Source organism: Nicotiana sylvestris, chromosome 5 (genome assembly GCF_000393655.2).
Source record: "Nicotiana sylvestris chromosome 5, ASM39365v2, whole genome shotgun sequence".
Lineage (NCBI taxonomy): Eukaryota > Viridiplantae > Streptophyta > Magnoliopsida > Solanales > Solanaceae > Nicotiana > Nicotiana sylvestris.
The window spans coordinates 123,181,400-123,197,689 of NC_091061.1; the positions used below are offsets into that span (position 1 = coordinate 123,181,400).

The 16,290-nt window shown below is 38.0% G+C and overlaps 1 protein-coding gene across 1 annotated transcript; it reads right to left on the reverse strand.

Moving 5' to 3' along the window:
• Positions 1-1,298: 1,298 nt before the first annotated feature.
• Positions 1,299-14,676, reverse strand: LOC104227617 (riboflavin biosynthesis protein PYRR, chloroplastic). Its single transcript, XM_009779896.2, has 9 exons — positions 14,184-14,676; positions 12,992-13,126; positions 8,209-8,308; positions 7,983-8,108; positions 7,517-7,830; positions 6,818-6,937; positions 4,704-4,949; positions 4,494-4,619; positions 1,299-1,751 (listed from the first exon to the last, which is right to left on the reverse strand). Exons 1-9 carry the CDS (start codon positions 14,574-14,576, stop codon positions 1,476-1,478), a joined length of 1,836 nt encoding a protein of 611 aa, XP_009778198.1. The 5' UTR covers positions 14,577-14,676; the 3' UTR covers positions 1,299-1,475.
• Between the last annotated feature and the right edge of the window lie 1,614 nt (positions 14,677-16,290).

Consider the following 16,290-nt stretch of genomic DNA (forward strand, 5'->3'; position numbering starts at 1 on the left):
AGTTGGCTTCCATAGGTCTAGGAGCTTGTTTCTCAGAATATGATGGACAATCTTTCTTCCAAATAACTTTATTATAACCGAATATTTCCAAGGTACATATAAACGTGATCTGTCATTCACACTAATTGGAATAAAATTGTCCTCATCATCAGCGTGTAGGATGAGTTCATCAGCTAGGTCAATTGAAGGGATTGTGTTATTGTGATTTTCTAGACTTGGTGAAAGGTGCTTATCGTGTAGAAGGGTTTGAAGGAAGGTTTTTGTTTGAGTAGATGTATTGGTATCATCTATTTGCATAGATCCTATGTCAGTGGTTCAGTGCTTTATTGTTGATTTTGCAGTTGGGATTGCGGTGGATTCATGTTGAGCTTGGATTTTAGATGTGTAGAAAAGATGGTAGCTGGTGGTTTGATAAAACAGTGAAACAAACGGAAAGACGGAGTGTTTTTACATTCTTACTGCACTTAAGTTCCCGATGCCTTTGCAGAAGATAGCTATTGCCTGTACCAACTCTCTGTAAATTTTTACTAGTTTCATCACCTTTACTTTTGAGTTTAGTTGTCAATCTTCTCTATAGAAAAATGGCCCCTTAAGCTGACCGATTATCTAATTTTTGTCCCCTAGATAAAGTTAGAAAAGATATAATTGCCAAAAACGTTCAACTCAATATTTGACATTTTCCATCAAAGCTTAATTCTTGTGTCACACAAATTAGGCTAGTGTTCAAGTTTGCTTTTATTAGGTTTAATTTCATAGGACATATATAAGATTGTAGTATGGGCTCGAAATTCATAATAGGAAAGAGAATTGGATAAAGCTTTTAGATAAAAAAAATCACAAATCCCTATTAGTAATGTGTTATTAGGAGAAATCAACGAAAACAAAACGCCGAGACATTATTAACATACTTTTTAATTATCATTAAATCTATACTAGTGGACTTGCGACTTAAGCTAGCAGACTCAGCTTTAGCTTAAGCTTGACCGAGAACAAAACAATTCTCTCTTTTTTTAACTTCTTTTCTTGAGATAGAGCTCGCATTTGTGCATAGACGATCCACATATATGAAGCATACCTATAAAAATTATGAAAGAACTTGTTGAGAATTTTACTCAAGTTCACTTAGTTTGCCTTTCACGAAATGAAAAGTGAAAATCATTTTGGGATAATACCATAAAATAACCCCTTAACTAGGCTTTAACAAGGACATTTTTTGGTCAAAACTCATCCTCTTATTACATTATAATGAGCCACAAACTCAAATAGAGCTAAGGTAAAACTTAGCTAATATTCCACGAGAACCAAAATAGGATTTATTACACACGAATAGGACCAACAGTAGGAGCTTTCTCTATGCGCAACAATGGAACAATAAGGATACATAAGAAGTACATAAATAAGTGATGATCAGAAGGACCAGTTTTCTGGCGAGATTACAACATTAGCCTAACATTGTTAGGATGGAAATTTCACAACTATTGATTTTCTGATGTTTGATGAAGCAAAGAATTTTGACTTGTTGAAGAGTCACCTAGGAACTCTGATCTCAACTTCATCAGCAACCTTCCAAGATAGTTTAGGCCTTCTCCATCTCGACCTCCTCCCCAGAATAGATCATGTGGTGAACCCTCCACAAGAACAGAGCCCGCAGTTGAGAGCAACAAAGAGTTTAAATAGGGGTATGTCGTGAACTTGCATTTTAAGGCCTTATACATGGCATCAATCTTGACAGATTCCCAGTCTGGTCTTACCTGGAATACACAGGAAGAAAAGAAGGGAATGAATAGAAGTTAGAGCTTAACTGCATTATACACTACGGACCATTAATACAGGGATAAAATGTCCTATTGGGATGAAGCAAAAAAGAGTATGGTGCAAACCAATAGCCTAAATCGTAAAGACCAAGTATTTCTTGCGTACATCAGAAAGATTACGTTAAGATGGATGGTCCATGTCCAAATTTCTTAAACATGCTCAAAATAGAAAAGGGATTTAGAAACAAAACTCTTTAAAACAGCAGAATACCTAAAGACCCCCCTAAACTTGGCGTGTTTTATCCAAGTCCCCCTTAAACTTTATCTAGTCCTAATTACCCCCTTGTACTTGGTATTTTCATAGTCCATACCTCCTTAACTCATACCAAGCTTATAAGCGTGTAATCTGTCATGGGCTGCTTTCCAGACACGCCCCATGACCCCTTGGCCGCGCCCCATGGCGGCCTAGCAAGCCTCACAATGCCTAGCGCCATGGTCGGCCCCGTGGTCTTGGCTGCGCCAAGTGACAAGCGCGCATGCGCCTCTGTCGCCCCACCGATGCCTCTCGCCAGCGCCCAAGGGCTGGCCAATGACAACAGCGCCGCGCGCCCTGACAATGCCGCGCGCGCAGATCCTGATGCCTCGCCAGCGCCCAGCTGCAGGCCCATTCCAGCAGCGCCTCGCGCACAGACCCTGATGCCAAGCACCAGTGCCCAGCCTCAGGCCAGCACATCAAGTGTCGCGCGCGCCCACAGCAACGCGCGCGCAGACCCGCAAGACAAAGATGCTGCCATCGGACTTAGTTTTTCCTTGTAATAATCTAAGTCCTTTTCATTGTAATCATAGACTAGTTTTCATCATTTTCATTTCAGTGTGCTTCTACAGCTTTATTAGGACTAGTCTTGTAATGTTGGTTTATTTTTTTTAAGCATTATTAAGGGGGACCAAACAATCAAACATTTTCAAGCAAGCATTTTCTGGTGTCTCTCCCCCTCGACACCGCATCATTGTAATCATCATTTTCATTCAGCAATAAAATCATCATCATCATTCAAAACCCAATTCTCTCTCAGCTTCCGCAATTGCTCAGGACATTGATTTTCCCGCACGGCACTGACAATCTAGTCTAGCGTGCGGAGGGGACCTCATTGGCGGACAACAACCGCACTGACATCGGTTGCTTAGCCTTACGTTGCCCTTCCAAAGAACATCAGGAAGGCGTTGCGTAACAAATCACACGCCTACCAGATTGGAATAATAGCTGATGTGGCTGCCACATTGGCAAAAAAAAACCTTTTAATTACCTGAACTTAAATAATTTAGTCTGAAGTTCAAAAAATAAAAATAAAAATCCAAACTCAAAATAACAAAGCATTGATATTTTTCTCTTATATATGTTAGAGAAATTTTAGGGCTTTCCTCAGACGATTTCCCAAGCTCGTACTTCCAACCCATCTCTGTTGACTTTTGGATTGGGTTTAGGGAGTTAGAAAATCTGAGTTTCTCAAAAGTAAAAATTCCAATCAATTCATCACTGTAACTCTCTTTATAAACAATAGTAACCCACTAACAGAGGCAACCAATAAATAAGACTAACAAACAACAACAACAACAAACCCAGCTTAATTCCATACGTGGGGGTCTGGGGAGGGTAGTGTGTACGCAACCTTACCCCTACCCTATAAAAGCAGAGAGGTTGTTTCCGATAGACCCTCGGTTTAAGAACGGTAAAAATAAAGCAACAAGCAATAACAACAGTAATATAGTAAGTAATGGAAGCGAGTGACTAAAAAATATCTAATAAAGAAAGAAATGAAAAAAAAGAAAAACGAGAAAAGAAGAAAAATCAGTACTTTAGTGGAGGATGAAAGAAGTTATATTGAAGAATATAAAGAAATGGCCGTTGAAATGGTTGAAAAGTAAGGGAATGGTATTTTAATTTGTATTCTCCCAATTGAACAATAAATGTGGCTGTTATTTTTCATTCTCACGCGGTCAAAGGACATGTGAAATCACTTTCTCTGTCAGGTGGCCATTTGAGGGGGTAAAGATGATGGAAAAACCAAGTACAAGGGGGTAATTAGGACTAGGTAAAGTTTAAGGGGGGCCTGAACAAAACGTGCCAAGTTTAAGGGGGTCTTTAGGTATTCTGCCAAACTTTTTAAAGTGTGGAATCCCAAGGTATGTTTGCTACTGAACTACAACTCTTCGTTGCACACTGGCAATACTTCCAAGTTACAAATTGTCCTCTGCATAGTACTGCCACCACATATCAGCGTCACTACTTTTTTGAAGCATCTTTCTCCGGAATTTGACCTACTGCATCCTAGACCCTGGGATTGTGGATAGTACACCAGTACTACTGGGGATCTGCTGTCTGCCAGTGATCTTTCCAAAACTCCTTTTTTTATTTTATAACACTTCATTGTTTGAGTTAATTAGCTTTACCTCGTAATGAAAAACAAAACACTTTCTGTTGGGTTTAAATTTATTTATTTTGGCTCAGTAAGCCACTTTGGAGATACTATCAAATAGGGGGTAGGTAGCTTCTGACCTCACCCAATTTTGGGCCAAGTATTTACAATACAATTGATCATGTTGTTCCACCTAGTTTGAAGTGGCATGCTTATGCTTTCTGGAACACATGAGTAAAGCAGCCTAGAAAGAAAGAATTACGGGGAAAATCATAGTATATGGAGAAGCAATAGGAATATGTTGTAAGAAGAATGTAAAGAATACCAGATTAGGTTGCTGCCTCTGTATTCTCCTTCCTATTCGTGCTGCTTCCTCAGGGCTCTTTGCACATTGTATTTCTTCCATGCAGCTCTTAGCTACAGGATCAGATGCCCCAACAAACTTTTGTGCCTGCAATTAAAGAACTAGTTATCAAATGTCTGAAAGGTGCTGCAAATAATAAAGTCTTATCTTGATGTTTTTCAAGAAAATGACCTGGTAATAATGCTCTACACTGGACCAGGTGACAAGTTCTCCATTTTCATTAGGCATTTGAAATGGATGGAGAGAGAAGTTTGAGAAGCCACCATATGGATCCCATGTCTTGTAAAAGAATATGATGCTTGATTCATAAGGAGAAATGGTAGGATCAATGGCCGAAGTTTCTTCTACCGATGGAATAGTAGGTGTCAGATCAGGAACTGGCTGAAGAAACCCACTAACAAGTATGTCGGGTCCAATCTGGACATTCATACAGCTTCAGAATTTAAAATTTAACTACTAGTCATGTTGAAAGGTAAGGCGAAAGAGAAACACTTTTTTTTTTTTTGGGGGGGGGGGGGTTGGTTTGGGGTGTGGGGTGAGGGGGGAGAAAACTTTGCAAAGGCGGCAACAAGGTTTCAGTTTATCTTGTTTCAATTTTTGAAAATGTTGAATAGCGAACCCTACCTGCAGCTTCACCGAAGAAATAATACCAGAGAATTGACATTGAAAATCCATCAAAGTAGAGCAATTGAAAAGGCAACATAACTCTTAGCATTTACCATTTATCGCTTCATCGCTTTAATCAATAAGCCCTGGCTTCGCATAGCTTCATTGCGTTAAGTGATAAAGCGCTTAAAGTCATGGCTTTTAGAGCCTGTTTGGTCAAACTCCCAGAAATTGTTTATTTTGAGAAGCACTTTTGTCAAAATATGAGAAATATTGTTGCAAAGTAACAACTTGTGTTTGGCCAATTTATTCGAGAAGTACTTTGTTCAATATTTGATAAACATATTGTGTTTGACCAATCTTTTCAAATAAAGCTTTTGAGTGTCAAATTACAAAAGGAAGTATCAAGATTCATTTTACAACTAATACTATTTAATAAGAAAAATAATTTAAATATTATCATGAAAGACGTCAATTAAATCTTTATTTTATATAATTAAACTATAAAACATAAAATTAAAATATATATTGAAATTTTGAATCAATATAAATATAGTAAAACCAAAAAAAAAGGAGGAGATGGTTGTATTTATAATTTAGAGATAGATGGGCTAATATAATGAGGGATAGTTTGGTAAATATAAGTTTTTTATAAGGATATTTATCTTGAAAAAACTAATTTTCTACTTCTGCTTAAGAAGCAGAAATTTGTAGCTTCTTTCTCAAAGAAAGAGATTATTTATGCTGCTACCTAAAAATACTTTTTCTTGTTGGCCAAACACCTCAAATATGGCGGGGTGGGTTGAAAGTGTTTATTCAAAATCTAATGCGGGGCGGGGCGGGGCGGCTGCGGGTTTCCTTGCGGGTTTACACCATGGAAATTACTATAGACCGTACAAAATAAGGCAAGCAATAATATAGAGTGACTAGAGAATATGACTATGCAATTATTACGGTTAAATATACAAGACATTCACCTATACGTGCCAAGGACATTGTCCACTACTATTATATCATATTTCACTTAAAGTATCAGCAAACATATATGAGCTTACATATTATATTTAAAACTAGTTATAAAAAATTAATATTTCTTACATGGAAATTTATCAAGTATAAGTTACTACGTAAATTTAGGTATACGATATGCTGATGTTATTCTTTTCAATTCATTTATTTTCTAGTTTTTATGCTTTTCTATTCATTTAATTTTTTAGTTCTTACGCGTTTCAATTTATTTATTTTCTATTACAATCTCTGAAAATAGAAATATAATATTTGGATCCATATGAGGGATTTGAGAAACTGGAAAAAAATAAAATATTAAACTTGTGTTTTCTTAGCAAAAATAACAAAATGAAAGAAAGAAAAATGCGGGCCGGGGCGGGTTGAAATTTTGCGGGTTAAGCTCCAACTCGCACCGCACCTGCCCCATTGCCATTCCTGCCAGAAATTTGGACAAGGCCAAAACAAGGAAAATGCGCAGGCTGTAACTTGTGCGCAGTAGCACATGATACATAATTAAGGATTAAGCCAGACCAGACAGCATTACATGCATTTCCCTTATTTTTTTAATTTTTTTTTTGTGTGGGGGGTGGGGGGGTTGTGCGGATAAGTGACAGCAATACATGCATCTATTATGCGCATCATCAGAGATTTTAAAGGAGAAGAATATTGACCTGCTCATAGCAAACATCAATTAGTTCCAGAGCCTGGGTCATCTCTACCATTCCAAGTTCACCGACTGGAGACGGTGCATTCTTCCCACCTATAATTTTGGGAGCAACAAATGCATGTACCTGCAGTAAGTTTGAAATATATAACTGCAAAACAAAACTAAAAATTCCTATCCATATGCAAACTATCTGAACTTTCCTTAAGCAGAGCAGAAAAAAGTGCTTAATAACTCAGTCAACTAGAAGAGCTGCCAACAAACAGGACTGATGAATTATTAATAAGACGAAGACGACCTTAAAGGCTGAACTGTAAGCAAAACAAAGGAAGATACACAAACCGCTGGAGTTTGATAGACTATGCTCTGAGCATTGACAGAAACTTTTGATAGTACAATGAATAATAAAAAATGAACCAAAAGGAATCCATGCACTAGACAAGTCACACTGACACTCTTATTTAGTTAAAACACAATGAGATATATCCTTGCATTGGCTCATCTGAAGCAAAAAGCCCCTGAATCAGGCAGCTCGCTGTCATTCACTGGTGTAAAAGAACAAAAACTTCTAAAACGGTTTAAATAGAAAATCAAAATTAGCCTTTCAGTTGTATACTCTCCATTTAAGAATTAAAGAGGCTAAATCAAATATCTTCCTTACAAGTAATAAAAGCTCAGCAGGAGAGTAAAAAATATGAGAGCAAACCTTGTGTATGACCCCAGAAGAAATAGCAGATGCAGCCAGTGTCCCTCCACACTCCCACAGAATTGAGAGGTAACCACGATCATATAAATACCCCATAACATCTCTAGGATCTAAAATATCAAATTCAACCACTTCAACGCCTTTGGATGCAAGCAATTTTTGAAAACTCCTCCTTGCACCTCTTTGTGTAGCAACTATAGTGGGGACCTCAGAAACATTCCAAATATGTGCTTCTTCTGGAAGATCAAGAGTTTGAGATAATACAATACGTCGGGGAAGATGGCTGCCACCATGTCTAACCGTCAAACGTGGATCTGGAAACCAAAATCAAAAGTATAGTAACAGTAAAATATCTGGGGCATCTCATCAAAGTTAAGCAGCATAAAGCCATTTTCAGTATCTCTACTAAAGCTGACAGTATATTAACAACATTCGGACATTTATATAGGACTGGGAAGAGTCATACTGTCTCTGCGCACAGTATTTCCTCCAACAATAACAGCATCACTTCTACCCCTCATTTCAAAAACACGAGTTCTTGACTTTTTGCTACTGATCCATGATGCATGACCACTACTAGCAGAAATTTTCCCTGTATACACCATAATGTGACAACGGGTGATTTTTCAATTTGTTAATGAAAATTGTGATTTGTTACCATAACAGTGCTGCAACATAGGCTCTGCGCTCACCATCAAGTGTCATTGCATACTTGAGAACAGAGAACGGTACTTGACACGCAGCTCTATAGAGCAAAGGAGCATTGACAAAAAGGCAGGATTTCACAGCGTCCTGAAAATTATAGACCGTAAGTGTTAACTCTACACAGAGCAGAAATTAAAGAATGTATGAATTAGCTCTAAAAGGCGAAAAACTCCCATGATTTATTAAAGCAGCATCTATAGTGTATTGGGTTTACGTTTCGTCTTTTTTCTTTTTTGAGTCTTAAAAAACAAATACTCATTTATCTTCAACAAAGATCTAGAACTGATCATACTAATGCAAATACTAAACCATTTGTTGTGTCTTGAAATTAGTGGTTTTATAGCCTGTTTGGCCAAGCTTCTCAAGAGGCCAAAAGTGTTTTTTTTCCCAAAAGCACTTTTTTTTCCTAACTTGAGGTGTTTGGCCAAGCTTATTTGGGGTAAAAAAGTACTTTTGGGAAGAAGCAGAAGCAGTTTCAGAGAAGCACAAAAAAGTAGCTTCTTTCCAAAAGCAGAAGCAGTTTTGGCTTTTCTTCTTACCTAAAATGCCCTTAACAAAATATAGTATATACCAAAATAATCCTTAAACCTAATATTTAGGATATTAATTTATAAATATTTCTTCTTATTTTTAGGAAAACTTTCTAATATATAGTGAGGGGTTGCTCTGATGGTAAGCAACCCCCACTTCCAACCGAGAGGTTGTGAGTTCGAGTCTCCCCAAGAGCAAGGTGGGAAGTTCTTGGAGGGAAGGATGCTGGGGGTCTATTTGGAAACAGTCTCTCTACCCTAGGGTAGGGGTAAGGTCTGCGTACACACTACCCTCCCCAGACCCCACTAAGTGAGATTATACTGGGTTGTTGTTGTTGTTGTTGTTGTTTCTAATATATAGTGACTTTAGGGGTGAATGCTTTTATATTTGTTTAAGGAATTTTAATATATTTAACTTATATTAAAAGAATTAAGTACTTTTTAATTTTATTTTCATATTTTACTTAAATAAAATGATTTGTTTTAATTATTGCATGTAATAACAAAATTTTGAGATTATTTATTTCCTTATAATATTAATTATTAAGTAAATCTATTCATGTCCCTATTCGTAATTTGACACTTAAAAGCGCTTTCTAAAAAGCTTGGCCAAACACAAATTATTTCTCAAAAGTGCTTTTCAGACTAATTAACGAAACACAAACTGCTTCTCTCCAAAAGTACTTTTTTCAGAAGCATTTTTGAAAAAAGCACTTCTCAAAATAAGCTGATTTCTCCAGCTTGGCCATACATGCTATTAGTTTCTAATGTTATTTCAAATATTATGCATCTAAACAAGGGTTAAATTACAAAAGATTTCCCCCAAAGTTTATCCACATAGCAGTCACCTTCTTCGAAGCTTTGAAAGTGATAAAACCTATTTTTCTCAGTAAGCAATCAAACTCAGTTTATTTATCTGATCAACTTTCCCTTCAGGATATCATATTTTGAAGCGTCTCTAGAATAAAAATAAAGCTTTAAACACTTCATAGCGATGCGCACACACAACTTTTTGAGAAACTACTACTCCGTCCGTTCCGGTTTATGTGAGCCTATTTCCTTTTTGGTCCGTTCCAAAAAGAATGAACCCTTTCTAAATTTGGAAATAATTTAGTATAAACTTACAACTCTACCCTTAATGAGAAGCTTTTATACCCACACAAATACTCTGGGCCCCTTTTTAACTTGTTTAGGACCACAAATTCCAAAAGTCTTCATTTTTTCTTAAACTCCGTGGCCAGTCAAACAGGTTCACATAAATTGAAACGGAGGGAGTATTATATTATAAAGGGCAAGCATGATGATCAACATACAAAAACAAGTTTGGGTACTCAAAACCTAAAATAAGGAAGGTTACTGTAATATATAAAAACTACAGGAGAGGTGAAGGTTATAGAAAGAAGCCTCAGGCGAAAATACTGCTCACGACTTATATTTTTTAGATATATGTCTGAAGATTAATGCATCTGAAAGTCGACCAATATCAAACAGCCACAAGTAATTTTGAGCAAAAAAAAAAGGAACAAGTTTCCAATCCCCCAACCTCCAATACAGACGTCAGGAAGACAGCAGACTACCAGGTTTCTGATGATCCTCTGTAATAAAGCTTGGACCAATCCAATTAAACACTTTAGCCTGTTGTGGAAGATGGCAAGGAAAACAGAGGCATTGGCATGTATCTTGGGATCCAAAGTAGGAGCATCTTGGTTTGCTAAGTGTCAGAATTTTGTCACATGATTGTAAAAGAAATTTGTAGTGCTCTTACTTTGCATTCCAGGACGCTGGCCAATGCCTGTATGTTCCTGCCTTCATTCACCAAAAACAGGAAGCTCTTAGACAGATCAGTAATCCAAAAAAAGCCTCAAATATTAGTAGCATTCTCTCAGATACATGATTTGCTGCTTCTCTGCCCCATATAGAGGCAATGTGTTATCTGCGTAGAAAATGTGAGATATCTTCACCTTCTAATTGTTCCCTTCTAGCACAGTGAACCCTTTTAACCATCCCCTGTCCATGGCATTATTTAGCATTCAATTGAAAGCTTCCATAACTATACGGAAGAGAAAAGGAGAAAGAGGATTTCCCTGCCTCAAACCACCTCTACTGAATAGAAAAGGCACCTCATTCCTCTAGGGGATGGAAAGAATCACTATGGACTACCCTTTACTGACTGAAAAGTAGGCTATGGAAATATAAGCTTTTATCCAGTTCATCCATTTAATGCCAATCTCCATAATTTTAGTGCCTCTAGTAAAAATTGGCAGTTCACATGATCATACATCTTTTCCAAGTCCACCTTACAAACAATTCCAGCTTCTTTCTTCCTCATTCTGGAGTCAAGGCACTCATAAGCAATGAGGGAAGCATCCGCTATTTGTCTTCCTAGGATGAAAGCCATTTGAGATTGTGCCTCCAACTGATCCATAACTGTTCTAAGTTTGTTAGCGAGTAACTCAGAAAGCACCTTGTAAAAAGTAACAATTAGACTTATTGGCCGAAACCCCTTAACTCCGTAGCACCATTCTCCTTAGGGATTAGGACAACGTAAGAAGCATTAAAACTTTTCTCAAACCTATCACGAGTGTGAAAATGGTTGACGGCCATGATAAGAACAGACTTGATGATGCCCCAGCATTTCTTGTAAAATTCCATTGTAAAATCATCCAGGCAGGTGCCTTATAATCTCTTCATCAAAGGGTCTTTGCATCAGCTGATTTTTTTATCTGAAATGGTTGGAGTGTTGTCTTATACCATGAAAGCCTTCAATGGATTGAGGATTTGTATAGAGGCTCATAGAAATTCAATATTTCACCGCTTATGTGCTCTTCATCTTCCACTAACATCCCATTTGATTCTAATCGATTATTGTGATTGTATATCCAATGAGCACTCACCATCTTGTGAAAACTGTATTTTTGTCTCCTAATTCAAGGTAGAACCGCATAAGCACCTGGACATTTGTCTCCATGACATTTCCTCTAATCTTGCACTTCCCTCCAACTCCATGGAAGATTCATCTTTGAGGAGTTTTTCATCTTCAGTGAGTTTCCTGGTTTGCTTCCTTGCCAAACCACTGCACCTTTCTCAAAATTTCAGATTTCCTATGTTCCAACCTTCCAAAGATGTGATGATTCCACTCCTTTAGCTTTGCTTTTAGTTGCTGCAAATTTTTAGCAAAAATGAAGTCCGGGCTGCCATAAATGTAAAAGTAATTCCACCATTGTTTCACCAATTCCTCAAAAACTTCATATTTCAAACCAAGTGAATTGACCACCAGTGAGTACCCATGGCTAAAGTCACCACAAATTACCCATGGCTCGGTGATGAGGCCCTTAACTGCAGATAACTCAAGCCAAGTTTTAGACCTTCAGTTCTGTTTGTGGGGGCTTAAATCACTGAAAGCACCCATTCAAAACAAGTGAAGAGATTCCTGAGGTGCACTGAGATAGAATGTTGGCCTCCAAGAGCTTTTGTTCCTTCCCAAGCTTCTTTATCCCAGATAATCCAAACCTTTGACGCTGATATTTCCACAATTGAAGAAGGTATAAACTTAGGGGGATGAAAAGCTTATGCAATTTGCTAAATTTCGGGTGTGACCTATGTTACACAGTGAAGACTGACGAGAATTATTTTACTTAAATTAATTCTTCGCCATATTTAAATATCTTAGTTTGTTTTGCAATTTTAATGTGAAAATTCTTGGTAAGGAGGAGTCTGAATCGGAGAGGTGGAATTTAGTATATAACTGAGTATGGTGATTGAATATAAATGCTAATAATCTGACGTGAACATGATGTGTGATTCTTTTCGAAGACGATATCCTGCAATGCATGCCTCCACTTCTGAGAATTACCATGAATATTTGAATTCTGGGGAACCATAAGTAATTTGTCAAAAGATTTCTTCTACAGGTAGCAAACTGAGTATATGGTCTGATTTTACAAAAACATTTAGCATCATACCATTAATGAGGTACTCTCTTTTTTTCTTTTCTAGAGACTTCTAATCTCATCAAAATGTGAAAAGTAGACAGATATTCCCCATAACTGCGAGGTAAAAAAAACAAGGACACATATGATGAATAAAATCAGAAGTGCAGTTAGTGCTGTGGTTTCCTTGTATCATGTAGTATGTTTTAATTACTCCAGAAACTAAGAATTGAGAGCTAACAAAGAATTAAATTGCCATACAGAAGCTCATCAAGTGCATTGTCCTGGATGTACTACATATTAAATTTTACCTCAATAATCTTATTCTGTGTATCTTCCCCAAGCACATCAACTTGAAGGCCTTCACTTCTCAACGCGTGAATGGCATTGCCACGAAGGTGTTGCAACGGATTCCGTATTCCAATAACAACTCTACTAATTCCTGCCTAACAAAAATGTATCAATCGCATTTCCAGCTAAACTTTAACACAAAAGCATGTATATGATCAACTTTTGCAATCAGTCTTCCTGGCTAATAAGGTGGTAATAAACAGATGAACTTTTAAGTGTTACATGAACTTCTCCTCTCAGCAACTTTGCATTTACCGTACCATGCTCCTTAAAGCTATAAAAAGTGAAAAGGTTAACGCCAGCTGGATGCATTCCAATTAAAACACAAGTTGTTAACAGCAGAATTAACTATTGACTAGTAGTTGCAGAGCCAAGGATTTATACAAAGGGATTAAAAACAATAGAATGTCACACCTAGGATTCGAAGCTGCGGCCTAAAACAATTTTTGAGTCCACTAGATTTTTCCCTTATATCAAGGGGATTCAATTGCTTATACATAACCATAAAAATACTTTTTACCCTATTTTCACAGTATAATTTGAATCCCTTTTCCATTATTTAGCTCCACCACTGTTGGCTGGGCGGACAAGCATGGACTTCCGTAGAAGCCAAGAATTGAACTATTATCTATTCATCATAGCATCATGGTCCATTTTCCATTAAAAACGGAGGTGCAGTCAGTCAAGCAGCAAAATGATGAGAATCTGGACAGTCCCAAATGCATGAAACACGTATGTTCCGAAAAGTAAGAGACGCGACCAGGATCAATTGAAGTAATCTATTGCTTTCTCAATCTTATGTAGCAAAAACAGAGGCGGATGTAGTGTGTTAGTTATGGGTTCAATTGAACCAATAACTTTCGACGCGGAGTAGAAATTTATGTGTAAAAATTCATTAAAATTGTAAAAATAATAGATTTGAACCCATAACTTTAAAAATATAATGGGTTCAATGTTAAAAATCTTAAAAGTTGAACCATAGAGTTTAAATACTGGATCCGCCTCTGAGCAAAAATACAGCAAACTAATCTAGTAACTGTCTTATATGTGTAAGGAAATATCATTTGCGATACCCTTCTTCTATATGCTGTCACTATTTGAGTAAAGATATAGATTATATTGAAGGAGAGAAAGTCAACTAAGTAAATATACCTTGATCAGGGCAGAGACTGCACTGCTATTGCTGTGACAGTCTCCAGGTTCCATATTGAGATAAGCAGTGGCACCTCGACACCGCTCGACGGCGGCTTCAACAGCCTGCACCTCCGCCGGAATTGTCCCTTCGGCGTATAAGTAACCTTCTCCGACCACCGTACCTCCACCATTATTGGGATGGGCGATTACGCAGCCGAAGTTAGGATGAGGAGCGGTGAATCCCGCCGATTTGTCAGCTAGCTCGGCAGCACGTTTGATGTACAGAGAATCAAGCGCGTGGAGAGAGGAAGCGGAAGCGGAAGCGGAAGTGTAATTGTTGTTGAAAGAAGAAGAAGCATTAATGGGTTTGCAGAGAAAGGGAGTAGCTAATCCTCCTAGTAAATGAGCCATAGATTTTGCAGAAATGGGTTTGTGATCACTCTGAATATAATTTGCAGAAAAGGATATATGGAATATTGAGGATGGAGTAACCTCAGCTTAGATAACTGGAGTTAGCTGTTGACTAAAAAATGTGATTAGTTGAGTAACTAATTAGTGTAAAGTAACAATAACAACAAAAGTCTCACAAGTGGGATAACAAGTGGGATGAGAAGTAGCGTGTATGCACAACTTACTCGTACCCTATAAAGATAGAGAAGTTATTTTCAAAAGATATCGGCTCGAAAAAAGGAATAGAAACAAGTAAATATTAACAATAAAGGCCAGAAAAATGATACCAACAATGTATGAACCGGAAAAATAGATGGAAGAAAGCAATAGCAACAAACAATAACAACGATAAGGTACTAAAAAATCAAAGCGGAAGATAGTACGAAAACAGACATAATACTACCAATCTAAGAACAACGACAAGATACTAACAGACTGGCCCTAATAAACCCGAGAAAAATATACAGCGATCTATTACCCTTCTACTCTAATCCTCGACCTTCATACCCTCCTATCAAGGGTCATGTCCTCGGTAAGCTGAAGTCGCGCCATGTCCTGCCTAATTAACTCTATATAATACTTCTTAGGGCGCCCTCTAGCTCTTCTCATACCCGCCAGAGCCAACCGTTCACACCTCCTTACTAGAGCATCTAAGCTTCTGCTTCTCACATGCCCGAACCATCGAAGCCTCGCTTCTCGCATTTTATCCTCCATGGGGGACACGTGCACCTTCTCTTGAATATCCTCATTCATAATCTTATCCAACCTAGTGTTCCTGCACATCCATCTCAACATCCTCATTTCATCTACATTCATCTTCTGGATATAGGATTTCTTGACTCGCCAACACACTGCCCCATACAACATGGTCGGTCTAACCACTAATTCGTAGAACTGACCTTTAAGTTATGGCGGTACACTCTTGTCACACAGGTCGCCAGATGTTTATTTGATCCACCTTGCCCTTATGCGGTGTGTGACATCCTCCTCAATCTCCCTATTCTCTTGGATAACTGACCCAAGATACTTGAAACTTCCTTTCTTGGAGATGACTTGCGAGTCAAGCCTCACGTCCATGTCCGCTCCCCCTGTCTCGCCGCTGAACTTGCACTCCAAGTACTCTGTCTTAGCCATGCTCAACTTGAAACCTTTAGATTCTAAGGTCTATCTCCAATCCTCCAACTTCTTGTTGACACAGCTTTGTGTCTCATCAATCAGTACGATATCATCAGCGAATAACATACACCGTGGAATATCCCCTTGAATATGTACGTCAGTGTGTCCATCGTTAGTACAAATAAGAACGGGTTGAGCGCAGATCCTTGGTGTAACCCCATCTTAACCAAAATCCGAGTCTCCCCCCGCTGTCCTCACCCGAGTGATAACTCCATCATACATGGCCTTAATAACTCTAATGTATGCTATAGGAACACATTTAGCCTCCAAGCATCTCCAATGGACCTCCTTAGGGACCTTGTCGTATGCTTTCTCTAGGTCAATAAATACTATATAAAAATCCTTATTCCTATCTCTTTACTGTCCCAATAATATCCTAACAAGATGGATGGCTTCCGTATTCGAATGTTCCGGCATGAAACCGAACTGATTCTCGAAAATAGACACAGTCATCCTTACTCTCGCTTCTACCACCCTCTCCCAAACATTCATAGTATGA

Bases quoted from the DNA above. Each gene is read 5' to 3' on its own strand.
- LOC104227617 (XM_009779896.2), bottom strand. From the start codon at position 14,576: ATGGCTCATTTACTAGGAGGATTAGCTACTCCCTTTCTCTGCAAACCC. The intron at 6,938-7,516 runs GTTTGCTCTCAT...AACTTACTGCAG, and splicing joins CTTCTGGGGTCATACACAAG to GTACATGCATTTGTTGCTCC. The intron at 4,620-4,703 runs GTCATTTTCTTG...CTTTAATTGCAG, and splicing joins GTGTAGAGCATTATTACCAG to GCACAAAAGTTTGTTGGGGC.